A 15,284-nucleotide genomic window follows, 5' to 3' on the forward strand; every position below is an offset into this window, starting at 1 on the left:
AAGAGTTCCTTCAGGAATGCCTTTTTCAGGTAACCCTAGGATACTCACCCACTTCCAAGAAGAATCTAAGAATTCTTCAAGAAATTCAACCAGAGATTTGTTTTCAGAAATTCGTTCAGAATTCCTCTAGGGTCTCTTCTAGGATTTTCTCTTCTTATTCTTTCTGGAAAAAGCCGGGAATTTGAGATGATTACCGGGAAAACTGTTGTTGAAAGTAACTTAATGAGCCTATTCGAATGTCTACACCTCATCTGCAAAATCAAAGCCAAACCCAAATACTCCTGGGATAATTCTACGAAATCCCAAGGAATTCGTCTGTGCAATCACTGGAATTTCCTTAAAACAGAACTTGGGAATCTCCAAAAAGTTTCTTCTAGAATTCCTCTAGCCTCTAGATTTTTGTACCGCTAGATTACCTCTTGGAATTCGATGATTTTTTTTCGAGGAAAGAGTTTCTTACACCTGAGATTTTTTCAAAAGTTTCTTTTTGGATTCTTTCCGAAATTCCATCAGGAATCTTAATAGATTAGAAAATCACAACCAAGATTCATCAAGATTTTCCTGCCACAATTATAATAGAAGTAGGGAGCTCCAATCTTAAAAATTTCCTACGGGAATTCTTCTCAGATTATTTTTTTAAATCCCTCCCAAAAATCTTTCCTTTTCATTCTGGAGCTCCCTCTGGGGTTTTCCTAGAATTTCTCTCTGGAATTCCTCCTAAAGCTTTTTTTAATCAATCGGGAGTTATTTCTGGGTTTTTTACAGAGTTTTTTTCTGGTATTTTTTCAGGAAATCATTCTGTGATTCATCCATCTCCACGAGTTTTTTGCAGGATTCCTGCAGGAGATCTTTTTTAGAACTTGTGCGCAGCAGGAGTTCCTTCTGAAACTTTGATTTTGAAAACTTCCAAGAGATTTTGCTGAATTTTATCTTTATTTTATATTTGCTCTTGGGATTTCTCCAGTGATTCTCATTGCGTTTCCTTCAAGAGTTTTTCTTGGGTACCCTCCAGAAGTTTGTTCTAGGAAATCTCCAGGAGTTGCGTATGAAAGTCCTCCAGGAGTTGCCTTTGGGCATCCTCCAGAAGTTCCTCCTGCAAATCATCCAGGTGTTCCTTCTGGGAGCCCTCCTGGGATTTCTTACAAAAACTTTACGGTAGCTATTTCTGGAAATACTCCAGAATCCTGAACATCAAACTGCTGCATGGGTTTTTTTTGAGCAGGGCACCAAGTCGGCCATTGTGGCAGCCATATTTGTATTCTCTGATGTTTCTCCTTAAGGAATCTGGGGAAATCCACTAAAGATATACAAGGTGGAATCCCTAACAGGAGTTACTGAAGAAATCCAAGATAATATTTTTAGTAATCTAAAGATAAAATCTCGGACAAAACTCTGTAAGAATCTCCAGATGAAAGTTCTTGGGAGAATACTCTATTGGACATCCAGAAGGAATCCCCGGAAACAACACCAATGAAGGTGTGTTAGGGCACCTACGCTAATGAATTAAAAAAAAAGGTTCGGTTATCCTCCATGTCCTGGATAATCGAGTCCGACCTTTGCTGATTTTATATGCATATCTTACCTATTATAGATTTATCATAGTAAGCTACCTCTTTTACACTTGTTTATTTTTTTTCTAAAGTACAAGGAAAGAAGTAAAATGATGAGTGAGGGAAAGCCTAAAGTATGCACTATTTGGAGCTGAACGAAAATATTTAAATAATTGTGTAGCATACGTCTTTTATGTCATCATTGGTGGTTACTTCTATTTTTTCCATAGATGCATTGCGTCAAGAATAATGTTTAACTTCAAATATCTAGTACATATAGTATTCATAGGATTGCAAGTGCATTTTTACATGTTACTTATTATCCATATGAAACGAAAATTGGGCGTTACTTACTAAAAAAATGTGCACTTTAAAACCGGGAAAAGTATAGTAATGGTACCGGGAAAACCGGGAAAAAGACGGGAATTTAAAAACAGAAATTTAGTGGCCACCCTGATTCAGAAAGTTTCATTGTAATCTAAGAGGGTGCTTCCAACTCTCTATACGATTTGGGACGAAATTCGTCATCTCCTAAGAGAATACATTTATAATAAAGTATTTATTTAAATATAAAAATTGAATTGATTGAATGAATAAGACAAAATCTCCTTGAATAAATGAGACAAAATCTCCTAACAAATTGTGTTTCATTGGATTCTTGGATGATTATGACCTTCACTGTTTTAGTTTTTTTGAACAAAAGACACTAAAAAAATACCTTGGACATGAAAAAGTTTTTGTTAGAATTTTGTTTTCCTTAAAAGTCCCCATCTTGTAGGAAACATAATTACCTATATTGAGATAAAATTTCATCGAAATCGAAGATGGTGTTTTTTTGTAAATCGACTTTGAATTTTTAAAAACGATTTTTTTCAGTGTAGGGCTCAATTTGGATTTTTTTCAATATTTTTTTCTTGAAACTTGACGTATTCAGTGACAATCATACAATTCATACAATCATACAACACTTTCTTGTAGGAGTAGTCATTTTTTATTAAACACATTTAAAAAAATCGGTAAAAAAGTTTAGCCCTTTTCAAAAGATAGTCTAGATAATTTTTGAAGAAACTAAGTATGCAAAGTGGCTTATCTAGTCAAGGTCTACACACCCAGAAAGTAATCACTGTAATCTGAGAGGGTGCTGCCAACATTTGTTCGAGTTGGCGCGAAATCCGTCCTTTTCTTCTTTCGAACATGAGCTTTTATTACATGTTTGTAGTAGGAACACAGAGAACAGACGTCTATCTTCGCTTTCTGCCTTGTGTAAAACATTGTAACGGTCATACCAGAGTATGTTGTTATGCTCCCGTTGCATGGCGCTAGCATCCCGTCACTTACATTGTCGTGTTGTTATTTATGTTTCCAGTGTTCGCCGTTTTTTGGTATTTGAGCGCTTGTGTCGCTTTGTAGGCTAGTGTGTTTTAATGATGAACACGAGTTTTTATTTCGGGCAGTCTCCGTTGATGGCGTTGAGGTACACTTATATCCTTTACACACGATTCCGACGTATTTTTGTTCGAGCTTAAACATCTGTTCTGTGTGGTAGGAATGCTCTGACAAAACAAATATTTTTCCCGTAATGCTGCAGAGTACAGGTTGTTACTGGTAGCTTGTGATTCCATGAAAACGTTAAAAATTCCTCTGAATGTTTAATCTCAAAGCAATTTAAATCAAGAAGGAATCTGGATAACTGTGGATCACAAGAAGGGCTCCTAAACCAAGTAAATATTACTGAAAAACCAACGATTCTGATAAGATGCTGCAAATTCCACGTGAACGTGGATGAACCTGGTAGTTATAATCCGTATAGAAATTTCGCTACAAGGTTTTTTTCCAGAAATTCCGCCAGAGTTTCTTTGTGGAAATTCTGTAGAAATACCTCCTGAACTGATTCGCAAGATTTCTCACAAAATTTTCAAAATTTTCACGCCATTTTTTTTTTGTATTCCTTTTTGCATTTTTTCCTGGATTCATATATTCCGACCGATTTATTCTAGATCTTTTCACGGGGATGTTACATAATTTCTTCCCGGTATTGCTCCAAGAGCCCTTCATGGGATTTTCCCGGAGTTCCTCTTGTGTTTTGCTCAAAGAAACTTCGTAAGATTTCTACCAGAATTTATCCCGAATTCTCTATCAGAATTTCTATCGGGATAAGTCGTAGAAATTCTCCCGGGATTTCTCTTGGAGATTTTACGCGATTCCTTCCGGTGTTCCTCTTGGGACATCCCCAGAATATCTCCCCAGAATTTCTCTCAGAGTTGCTAAATGAGTTATTCCTGGAAGTTCTACTAGAGTTCCTGCAAAGATTTCTCAAGGAGTTTCTCACGAAATTTCTGCAGGAGTTCCTCCCGAGATTTCCTCCAAAGTTTTTCCTGTAATATCCTCAAAAAAATTATGTAGAATTTTTCTGAGTTTACTGTGAACTCTTATCTAGGATTTTTTCCAGAGTGCCTTCTGAGATTTCTACAGGAGCTATTGCTGATATTTCTCATAGATTTTTTTCCCGTGAGTTCTTTCAGAGCCATGCTGCTTCTCGTAGTTGTACCGGATTCATGGGAATAATCTACCTGAGATTTGTTCTGCATTCTGCAGTATTCCCTAAACTCTTCCCGGAATCATTACCGCAAATTATCCCGAGATTTTAGGTACTCCTTTAAGTATTTCTTTAATAGGTACTCCCAAAACTCGTGCAGAGTTTTTTCCACGGATTTTCCTCAGAATGTTTCCTGGGATAACTTACGAAATTCATTATATGAAATTCATCGAAAGAATCCTACTGAAATCAGGCGAAAAACTTCGCAAAGTCTTATTGAAGAAATGTCTACAGGAACTTTAGGAAAAACTTGAGAAAAAATAAGAAATCTCTGAAAAAGTTCTAATAGTAATCCCGAGAGCAAATATTCAGGACATCCAAGGAGGAACTATGAAAACGTAGGAGAAGCTATTTGAACTAGCAGAACATAGAAATATTATTGGATGGATCTTGTAACGTTTTGACGTTTTTTATCTTTTTAAGTAAAATAAAGTTTGAATTTCTTTAGATCAATTTTTTTTGAATATTTCGATTTTGATTTTAGAATTTGTTTTTTTTTATATTTCATTATTAGTTTTCATGATTATTTTAGTTAATTTGTAGCTTTTGACGTTTTTGTCTTTTTAAGTAAAATCTTATGTGAATTGGATTCGTTGGATTTGACTTTCAGTTTGAACCGTTTCTATTAGTAGAGATTATCCGTTTCATGTAAGGTTTGTGTCTAGACTAAGTTAATGACGATTCATGTTGCGTATCTTATAGGACTTTTTCGATGGTGCAAAATAGTTTTTACGGCCATGTTTGCACTTTTTCCATTCCGTTACGAATTTCCCGTCCAATACGAATGAAGTTGCTAAAATAAATAGTTAAAGTTTTTGAAATTAGTTCAGTTCCGTTACGTTTCACATTGCAAAAAAAAAAACAATTTAATCTAAAGAAATTCAAACTCAAACTTTATTTTACTTAAAAAGATAAAAAACGTCAAAACGTTACAATCTTCAAGAGGAATCCAGCGAGAAACTCTGGACGCATATCGAAAATCCTTTTTGGAATGTATATATTTTTCAGGAATTATAGGGCCCATATAGCAGAGGCGGTAAACGCACGGGTATTCAGCATGACCATGCTGAGGGTGACGGGTTCGATTCCCGGTCGGTCCAGGATCTTTTCGTAAAGGAAATTTCCTTGACTTCCTTGGGCATAGAGTATCTTCGTGCCTGCCACACGATATACACATGCAAAATGGTCATTGGCAGAGGAAGCTCTCAGTTAATAACTGTGGAAGTGCTCATAGAACACTAAGCTGAGAAGCAGGCTTTGTCCCAGTGAGGACGTTACGCCAAGAAGAAGAAGAAGAATATTTTTCAGGAAATTTGGGTTATTTTTTTTCCCTGGAAAAACCTGAAAAACTCAGGGAATTTCATTTTGAGTTATAAGTAGAAACCCTGCATAACGCTTTGCTGACCAATTGGCATGTGTCACATGAAAAATCTTTATCTGACCAACGCTACATCTTTTTTCAATATGTGAATGTTACTTTGCAAACATTGCGTTTCAGGAATCCCCGGTCATCCAACTGGGATCTCTTTACCGATTTGGTTGCAGCCAAATTTCATGGATACTCACCATCCATTGACACTCCAAGTGATTTAGATGATGCCGTTTGCCGTTGATACTACTACGGACTTCATAATCGGAAGCCGCACGGGGCCATGGTATATCTGCAATGATTTCCAATTGGATTCACCAAATGCTCAAAAATTGACATCTCTTCTCGACATTGCGTCGCGCGGCGATTATGAAATTGAGTATTTGCGGATGCCCCCAAGTGGGAGTCTTGTCACCACTTTTGTGAAATCTCGTAGCAGATACGCTGTTGAGGCAACCTAATAATAGCGTTTTTCCTACTTATGGTTTTGCCGACGACTACCTAGCATTCTTAGTCGGTATGTGCATCTGCACCCTTTTCGACCTGATGTAAAACGCTCTTCAGGTAGCTGAGGGTTGGTGTCGCCAATATGGCCTTTCGTAAATCCTAGTAAAACATTCACGGAAAAGCGAAACCGTAATGGCATTCGACCTTTGCGTCTCTTTGATTTTGCAATCAATATGACTGATCAGGTAAAGTACGTTGGAGTCATTCTTGATTCCAAGCTTTCCTGGACATCTCATATTGAGTATCAAGTATCAGTATCAAGAAAATCAGTATCAAGAAAGCTTGTATGGCCCTCGGGCAATGCTGGCGAACCTTTGGTACAACTTGGGGTCTATAACCCAAGTACAGTGGCGTTTCGGTTTTATCACTAGTCGTTTTAATCACTACTCGCCCGAATTCACGGTTTTCTATTCGATTTTATCACAATTTTCGTTTCGTTTTTATCACACTTGTTCTGAAACATTCCGAAATCAATATAAAACCAATACAGCATTGCCCAGTCCACCAAAACTGTTAAAAAATGTGAACTACGACTCATATATTGTGCAGCTGAATGATTTTGAATAAAAAATTTACATTTTTTTCTCGTTTCACTAAATTCACGGTTTCGTTTATATCACGGTAAATTTTTTTTTGATCGCGATAAAACCGAAAAACCACTGTATATCAAATGGATTTACATAACTGTTGTTCGTCCAACAACAGCCAATGTAGGTAACCCTAGGTAATTGTTCTGCAATGGACGAGCTAATGCATTATCAATACCATCGTGAGGTTTTATGGTTGAGAGGACATTATTATTGTTCTTTAAAACGTCTCAAAGGATGTTACCTTACGCAGGACTTCCTGTCGGCACTTCGACTACCACTGACTACACGCGCGTGTTCACATTGCGCACGTTGGTCGCGCACATTTCAGCTCAAAATACGTACGTACCTACAGTCAGTGTCCACAGTTCATATGCGCGATCGCGCGCGCCGCCATTCAAAGTCACCGAACGAAGAACGTGACGCTGTTTAGTATGTATCGAATCGAGCACCTGTACCGTCGTCGTCGTTTCTATCGTGGTGCTGACCGCGCCGCGAAACTCCCCCGCAATTTACCTCTTCCCGCAGTTCGTTCGTAGTCGGAGCAAAAATTCTGACAACACAAATAGCCCGCGCCAAAAACTTGTTTCCGGCCCTGGGCGAACCGACGGTCGCCCGGCGCACGCAGACCGCACAGTGCGTAAATAGATGCGTACTTCGGAGGCCTTCCACTTCAAATTTGGACTTTTTTGTCGGATTAAATCGTGACCAGTGCGTACGGTATCTACAAAGCAGAACGCCTCGTCTTTGCAATTTCAATGACCGGCAGCGAGAGCGTGTTTTTCTAAATTAGGTCGTGCCACTAGTGAAGAAGATTCACCGCGCGATAGTCGTCGGGTCGGCAGTATCGTCGCGCCGCCACCACAAGACAGACAACCGTATTGTCGCAATCTCCTGCAGAAGATTAAAAGCTTTCGGCGACGAAGTGAGGTTATTTTTCCATTAATGTCAGAAGTGCCGAGCTCTGATTAAAGTTTAATTAAATTACGTCCATTTACGTGGGGACCATCAACAGCACACATGAGTGAAGTGTCACAACCTTTTGCGCGAAATTGAATCTTAAATCGAAGAACGAGTTGGCGCCATCGTTCACATTTCGGCAAGGCGCGCGCAATTTAGACTTCAAAGTGCTGTTACTGCAAGTCTTGATTTCGAGTGCGTAGTATTGCCGCGAGCCAAAACCAGTCACATTGGATGTCTCGTGCCGTGCCGATCGCAGCAACACAAACATCAGATCGTGGACCGCGTGCCTACAATCTACCTATAGGGCAGTGCATGGAATTATCTCCTTCTCTTTCACTCTTACAGAAATTTTGTAAACAACAAGGCCACGAAACGTCAAAATCCCATACAAAATCAAAACAGTGCAGTGCCCTATACCGGAAAGAGTGATATTTTGTAAACAATCGACTCCCCGAGGGAGGGAAGTTGCGCGTGAAGTTTATAGAAAGGTACAGTGTATCGATCAAATGTATGTACTCTTATTTTGTTACACTTTAATCGAAAACTCTTTTAATCATAGGCTATTCTTTCTAGTTTTATCAATAAGGGACTAGTTGGCGTTGAAACTGCGAATATTGATTTTTCCTTCTTTGAATCATAGGCTGTTCTTTCGAGTTATACCGATACAGTCCGGATTCGCTGGTTGGGTCACGAATGCGCCCCGATTAGCGAACCGTGTTCGTTCGTTGGGGCAACTGACAACTGATCAAAATGCTCTAGACACACGTAAGTGACGAGAAATACGCCACGGAACACTCACATACTTGCGTAAACGTTCTGTATACAGGAGCTGTGATGCGACGGCGGTCAGACGTCAAACTCGTTTTGACATCTATTTTGACATTGACAGTGCTTTTTAGTTGGGTTTTGCCCCAACCAGTGAACATTCAACCATCGAGACAGCCCATCTAACGAGCTCTCAACGAACGAATCGTCACTGTATAGGAAACAATGACATGATCACTTAAGTTCATCATTCCTATTTCGGCCAAACGGCATTCGGTCAGACGGCGATCGGCCAAATGACCCTTTCGGCCAAATGACATTCGGCCAAACGGCATTCGGCCAAATGGTAATCGGTCAAATGACCCGGAACCTAAACACAGAACTGTTAGCAACGCACCCTACGGATGAAGGTGGAACTATTCATGACAGTGTGAGTGAAACTTCGTGCTTGCACCAATACACTCTTATACTTTAATACCGAGGTACCATCTTAGCTTAACAGGAGGCACTTCCATTGGTGACTCCTGGTCCTGACATTTGTATGGGAATAGGCCATGGTTTAAAGTGGTCTTGGACCATTTGAGCAGGGGGCCTATTTTGGGCACTGGCCCCATAACTCAGTCAGTGTCAAACCAATTGTTTTGGTATTTTTTACATGGCTAGATACTGTACGTATCTCACCGTTTCACAAAAAGCAAGTGAATTGGTTCAAATTAATTGAGTGATAGCAGCAAGTGCCCAGTTCCTCCTGTCTAAACGGTCTTAGACCCTATGCTGTAAAATTTGTGTTAGTCAAGTGAATCTTATCGTACCGAGGTTTTTATGACACCCTTTATATGAAGCCTAGAACAACGCGACGCGACGTGACGCGAGTATTTTGTATCTACTCTACATATATCCAACTGCCTATCGCAACGGGGAATGAGCGAATGTTTATTTCTTTCGTGCAATCAAGAGGAAACGGCAAATTCCTCCGCGACAGTGCTGGGTAAGCCATTCGGCAAATATGAGGTGTGTTCCGTTCGATTGCGATTAGGTGATTAGATAACGTGGGCATGAAAGGGAGAGAGATTGAGAGGAGAGAAAAATATTGAGAGAGGGAGTGCATGTCGCTGGATAGCGGCTGCACTTGGTGATGACTGGGGGTCTAACGATGGGCAAATATCAGATCTATAAAACTGTTAAATATTGCAATTAAGAACATTTACATATTTATTTCGGGTTTGCTCATTAGCAGAAAGCTGCCAATAGTTAAGTTAGGATGCGTTGATCGACAATTCTCCTTTCATTTTACAGGGTGTCTATTACCTGGAAAAACCTGCAAAACCGGGAAGCCTCAGTGAATTTTATTAAACAGCGAAAAACCTAGAATACTCTGGGGAATTTTACTTCGATAACAAATTAAACATTTGGGGGTATGAATAAAATGTAGTAAACTTTACTGCTTTTAGATCTACTCAGATGTAGAGTCCACAAAGTTAACTACATTGTTGATATGAATCTAGAAATACCATTACAAGGATGTTTTCCAGAAATTCCGTCAGATTTTTTTTCTTTGGAAGTTCTTTATAAATATCTCTTTTTGAATTCCTACCGGAGAATCCTCCGGATCCATTGGCGTTTTTTCAAGATTCGAATTCTTTTCTGGATTATTCCTTGATAATCTTCTATGATTTCTATATTTTTGCCGATTTCTGCTGAAGCTTTTCACGAGGATCCTACAAAAAAAATCAGAGGTTTTTTTTTCGGTATTGCGTTTTGCCCAAAGGATATTCCGAGGGGTTTCTTTCATGATTATTTCCTAGATCTCCACAAGAGTTTCTCTCAAGATATGTTGCAGGTGTTTTCACATAATTTCTTCTAAAATATATCTCGCGATTCCTCTTGCAGATTTTTCGCGAATCCTTTCAGTATTTTTCATGAGAATTCTCCAGTAGATCTTCCCGTGATTTCTTTCAGAGTTGCTGCAGGATTTATTTATGGGATTTCTACTAGAGCTCCTGCAAGGATTTCTTAAGAAGTTTTTCACCAATTTTGTGCGGAAACTCCACCCCAAGTTTCTCCTGAAATCTCTTCAAGAAATTTCAATGAGCTTTCTTCAAAGTTTCGCCCTGGATTTCTTCGGCTGGAATAATTCTTAAAAGTTCTTACGGGATTTTTTTTTAAGTTTCACTTGAAATATCTCTCGGTGTTTGTTCCGATACTTTTCTCAGAAGATAGAGATCTAGATTCCTTACGGCATTGTTCTTCCCAGGGATGGCATTCACCATTTGCAAAGAGTTACATTCACTTGCTACTATTTCAGTTCATAAGCATGCTATCAAAAAACGATGTATGGATGACTTTTACCTTGTAGTTTTATCTGAAACTTTGCTGAATATCATAAGGGTCGCACACGCATGCTTAACTCATGAGCGAGCTGTGAAAGCAACTCTCCACGCCGTGAATGTAAATCCCGTGATTTTTTTAGAGCTTTTTCTAGGCTTTTCTCGTATCATTTCCAGAGATTTTCTCGCAACCCTTACCGTAAACCGTTCCAAAATTCTGGATGCTCATTTTTGGATTTTCTTTAATAGTTGCTCCAGGAGCTCTTGAAGAGATTTTTCTAGAAGTTCTGCTCAGAATGTGTCCTGGGATAACTTACTAAATTCCTTCGGAATAAAGTCCAGGTGAAATCTTGCGTAAAACTCCTGAAATATCTATTGGAAAAACTTGAGAGGTAGTTTGTAATGAATCCTGAGAAAAACTGGGACATCTCGGACAAAAAATTCCGGTAGGAAATATTAAGGCAATTCAAGTAGGACCCCTAAAAACCTTCAAGAGAAATCCTGGGAGAAACTTCGGGCGAAATCCCTCGAGGATATCCAAGAAAAACGTCGGCAAAATCTTTAGCAGAAATCCTTGGAAGAACTTCTGCAAGAACCTCGCAAAAATCCCGAGAGAAACTGTTGGAAAGCTATACCGGAAAACCACTTAGAGAAATTGCTTAAGGAACTTTGGGATAATTTTTGGAAGGATCTCTGGGAGGAATCCAGCGAGAATCTTGAGACCTCTGAAAAAAAAAATCCCTAGTAGAGACCCTTTTTTCACGGGGAGTTTCCTGCAGAAATTCTGAGAGAATCTGTGGTAGAAATCCTCCCCAAAACTGTGGTGGAATCGTCTTTCGTAACACTACTATCTAGGCTTACCCTGTCGTTCGTGGTTCCGTCTGTCAGCATGGACTTCGTTTTCGACGCGTTCACCGTAAGTCTGACCTTTTCTGCTTAACGTTTCAAGTCGGTGTGCAGTGCTGCCACCGTTCCAAATGATCTAGCAGTAATATCTGTGTCATTCGCAAAACAAATAAATTGGTCAGATTTCATGAAAATCGTGCCTCGGCTGTTGAGCCCGGCTCATCGCAGAACACCTTCCAGGGCGATGTAGAACAGCTGGCATGAAAGTCTATCACCTTGTCGCTTGTCGCTTCACGCTTGTCGTAGTCCCCGGCGAGATTTGAACAAACTAGTCAAATCGTCCGAAACCTTTTTATAGTTTCTTACGCCGTCCATCGTCGCTTCGATCAATCTAGTAAGCTTCCCGGAGAAGCCGTTTTCGTCCATGATTTTCCATTTCTCTCAGCGTGCGGTCGATTCTGTCGTATACCGCCTTGAAACGGCATTTTTGGAGGATTTCCCGCATGGTAAAGGTTTGGTCCGTTGTCGAGCGACCGTCAACGAAGCCGGCTTGATAACTTCCCACATCGTCATTCACTTAGGTGAAAGACGTCGGTTCTAGTATAGCAGTTTGTAGGCGGCATTGCAGATGAGGCAAATGACCCCTTTCTTCCATTCCTTCGGTAGCTATTCGATCTCCCAGATCTGGACTATTAGCCGGTGCAAGCAGGTGAACAACTTTTCCGGCCCCTTCTTGATGAGTTCCGCTCCGATACCATCATTACCAGCTAGCTGACTTATTGTTCTTGAGCTGCTGTCGTAGCAATTTCTTCCGATGCTTTGGTTCTCTATGTCAATGCCCCTTACACCATTCAGGTGTTCGTCGTAGTGCTGCTTCCACTTTTCGATTACCTCACGTCCGTCCGTCAAGATTCTCTCGTCCTTATTCCAGCACATTTCGGTTCGCGGCACGAAGCCTTTATAATGCGGGATGCGTTGAACTTCTGGTAGAACTTTCGTGTTTCTTGTTAACGATACAGCAGTTCGACGTCGATAATGTCAGAGAAGTGCCGTTCGTCAATCAGGTCGATTTGGGATTTCGTCTGATGTGGTGATCTGCAGGTGTAACGATAATGGATGCTATGCTGAAAGTAATTTCCAATCGTTAGTTTATATTCCTCATCCTGTCCTACCTGTGCGTTTAGGTCATCTATGATGAACTTGACGTCGTATCTTAGGCAGTTATCGTATTCGTGTTCAAGCTTCGCGTAAATGGGTCTTTGTCATCATCAGTGCTTCCGGATCAGTGAGGGCTGTGTACGTTGATTAAGCTGAAGTTGTAAATCTTCAACCTGTAAATCCTTTCGTCGACCGGCCACCGACCAATCACGCGCCTCTGCGTATCGCCTTTCACGTTAAAAGCTGTTCCCACCTCGCGTATGCTACCGCAACTCTGGTAGATTGTATAAGGGCCTGTCCATAAATTACGTAGACTCTTAGGGGGGGACGGGGGGGTCTGACCAAAGTCTACGCTCCATACAAATTTCGAAAATTTTGTATGAACAAAAGTCTACGGAGGGGGAGGGGGGGTCTGAGATTGCCCAAAATGAGTCTACGTAGTTTATGGACAGCGCCTAATCACATCTGAACGTTTGCACCATGGATCCTGTCTAACACACTTTCTGCAGCGCTACGATGCCGGATTCGCGCCGCGGTCCTGTACTATATCGGCAAGTATGCGGATGCTCCCGATGAAATTGAGGGATCTGAAGTGACAAAGATCGTTAAAAAAGTAAGTTGTTTACAGATTTGATTACGTATTTTCGGTTCGGTTCCGTTCGTCCGATAAAGATCGGAAGTCTTTAGGTCGTGTTTGGATACTTTCTAAGCCGCGTGCTTACCGCTTCTCACTGCAAATCCATCGATGAACCCCTCGTGCATTCGTCACCTCGCAATCAATCGCGCATCAGGTGTTTGTCACACTTCCCACCCTGAAAGACAGTCTCTATTGCTGGTTGTAAGACGCCAGGTCGCCTGCTCACTACAGCACGGGTTGTGTTGCTCGATGCACAATTCTAAGCACCACGGTGGCTATTCGAATCTATCGATGACAACAAATCACCCGTCGTTGTCGTTGTCGTCGCGCTGTTGATGACGATCTACCTTGATTGCAGCGGCGTGGCGCACGGTCCCCTATATCTGTGTAGTATTGACAATCTACTATTTATCGTAGGTAGGCGTGAGTCAGCTTCTTATTCACTCACCGGTCCAAGACAATATTCGCGTCGCGCTGAAGCTGAATCGTGCTTATTGTTTCTGCTCCCATCGCAGATCGGATCGGATTCCGTTCGAGCGGACGCGTGACGGTGAAAAGGTATACATTTCCCATGATTAGTGGCGGCGTAAAATATCGAATTACAAAGAACCGGTACGTAGTTTAGTTAAATTTGTACACATGATGTCACTTGCGACTGTCGGCGGGTGATCATGGCTCACCTGATTTAATTGTTCATTACTGTGTGAAGCCGTTCACAGCTGGTTCGGCCTCTTATTTGCTCACACGAGAAGAGCAAGCAAGGTGATACAAACGATCGTCGATCAGTGAGTGGCAGTCAGTTTTTGGTTACAATTACAGTTCCCAGTCAGAAGCCAACATTCGCCGAAATAAGTAGTGACAAACTGTGACGGGTGTGCAAAGTTCCGCGAACAAAACGACAACTGCTAACTGATATGCACGAGTTTATCAGGTGTGAACAAACTCGAAGAGACACCGTTTATGTGGGTGGGTTCGCGTGTGCAATTGAGCGTATTTAGTGTGTCCTTCAAGTGCCATATACCGGAGCGGCTCGATAAGCGCCGTCGTTTACTTTCTCCTTGCCTTAGTTGCTGCAGCAGTCAGTGGCCAGTATCCAACCGAATGCTGGTAAGTGGTTCGAGAACAGTGTGGAACGTTGCGTTGTGTGTATTCTTCAATCAGCATAAGGTATCATTTTGCACGGCGTGTAGTTAGTACGTGGATACGTACGTCATAGCCGGCCAAAGACGTCATTTCAGTTTGATCAAATTTATTATTCCGGTGAATATTTCGGGAGTTGGTATTCTCCATCTTCTACATTAGAAATGTTCTATATTTGAAATTCTGCAGAAGCACGAATGCACGAGCTGCTTATCGGCTACCGCAACAAAACGGCATTAGGCACGATTTCGTAGAAGAAGCAATATAAACAACAATAGATGGTGATTTTTTTTTCGTTTATGTGATTTCTCAATGTGTTAAAGGTACGGAGTTAAGAAGAATCAATTCAATTCTCGGAAAACGCTTGAAATCTAGTATAACTGTAAGTTCAGTGATGAAAACATACTTTATAAAAAGAACTTCGCAACCGATGACAGGTGTGGTTGAATATCATTAATGAACAACAGCATCTCTGAATTTTTGTCATATACAGGGTGTTAGGTTCCTGAGTGCAAACTTTTTAAAGGGTGATAGAGGACCATAAATGGTGAAAAAAATTGTTCTACGCATATGGTCAAATCTCAACCGTTACGTAGTTATTGAACTCCCCATGTTTTTGACTCTTATTGCCTTAACTGGCTATAACTTTAAACTGGTCAAACTTATCGCACTTTTTTAACCCTTATTCGAAAGATTATTGAATTTTCTATCAAATGGCATCTTTGAACCGATCGGTTTAGTTAAATAACTAAGTTTTCTAGAGCAAATAGCCTAAAAGTTGTGCGTTTTAATTTGTTTTTGTCAATTATCTTTGAAAAATGCGTAATAATTTAAAATTC

General features: G+C 40.5%; 1 protein-coding gene across 4 annotated transcripts in view; it reads left to right on the forward strand.

Moving 5' to 3' along the window:
- The window catches only part of LOC109411331 (tyrosine-protein phosphatase non-receptor type 9), a 272,596-nt gene that overhangs the window by 175,627 nt on the left and 81,685 nt on the right, over positions 1-15,284 (forward strand). Inside the window, exons 1-2 of one of the 4 annotated variants that reach the window (XM_062859675.1) lie at positions 13,493-13,917; positions 14,125-14,472. The exons of 2 other annotated variants lie outside the window; for them this stretch is intronic. In XM_062859675.1, the coding sequence (XP_062715659.1) occupies positions 14,266-14,472 (207 nt within the window). In that variant the 5' untranslated portion in view covers positions 13,493-13,917; positions 14,125-14,265. Of the gene's footprint in view, positions 1-13,492; positions 14,473-15,284 lie in introns of those variants that run through there. One more of the 4 variants, XM_062859676.1, reaches the window with a different exon arrangement.

The sequence above is a fragment of the Aedes albopictus genome, chromosome 3, assembly GCF_035046485.1.
Source record: "Aedes albopictus strain Foshan chromosome 3, AalbF5, whole genome shotgun sequence".
Classification (NCBI taxonomy): domain Eukaryota; kingdom Metazoa; phylum Arthropoda; class Insecta; order Diptera; family Culicidae; genus Aedes; species Aedes albopictus.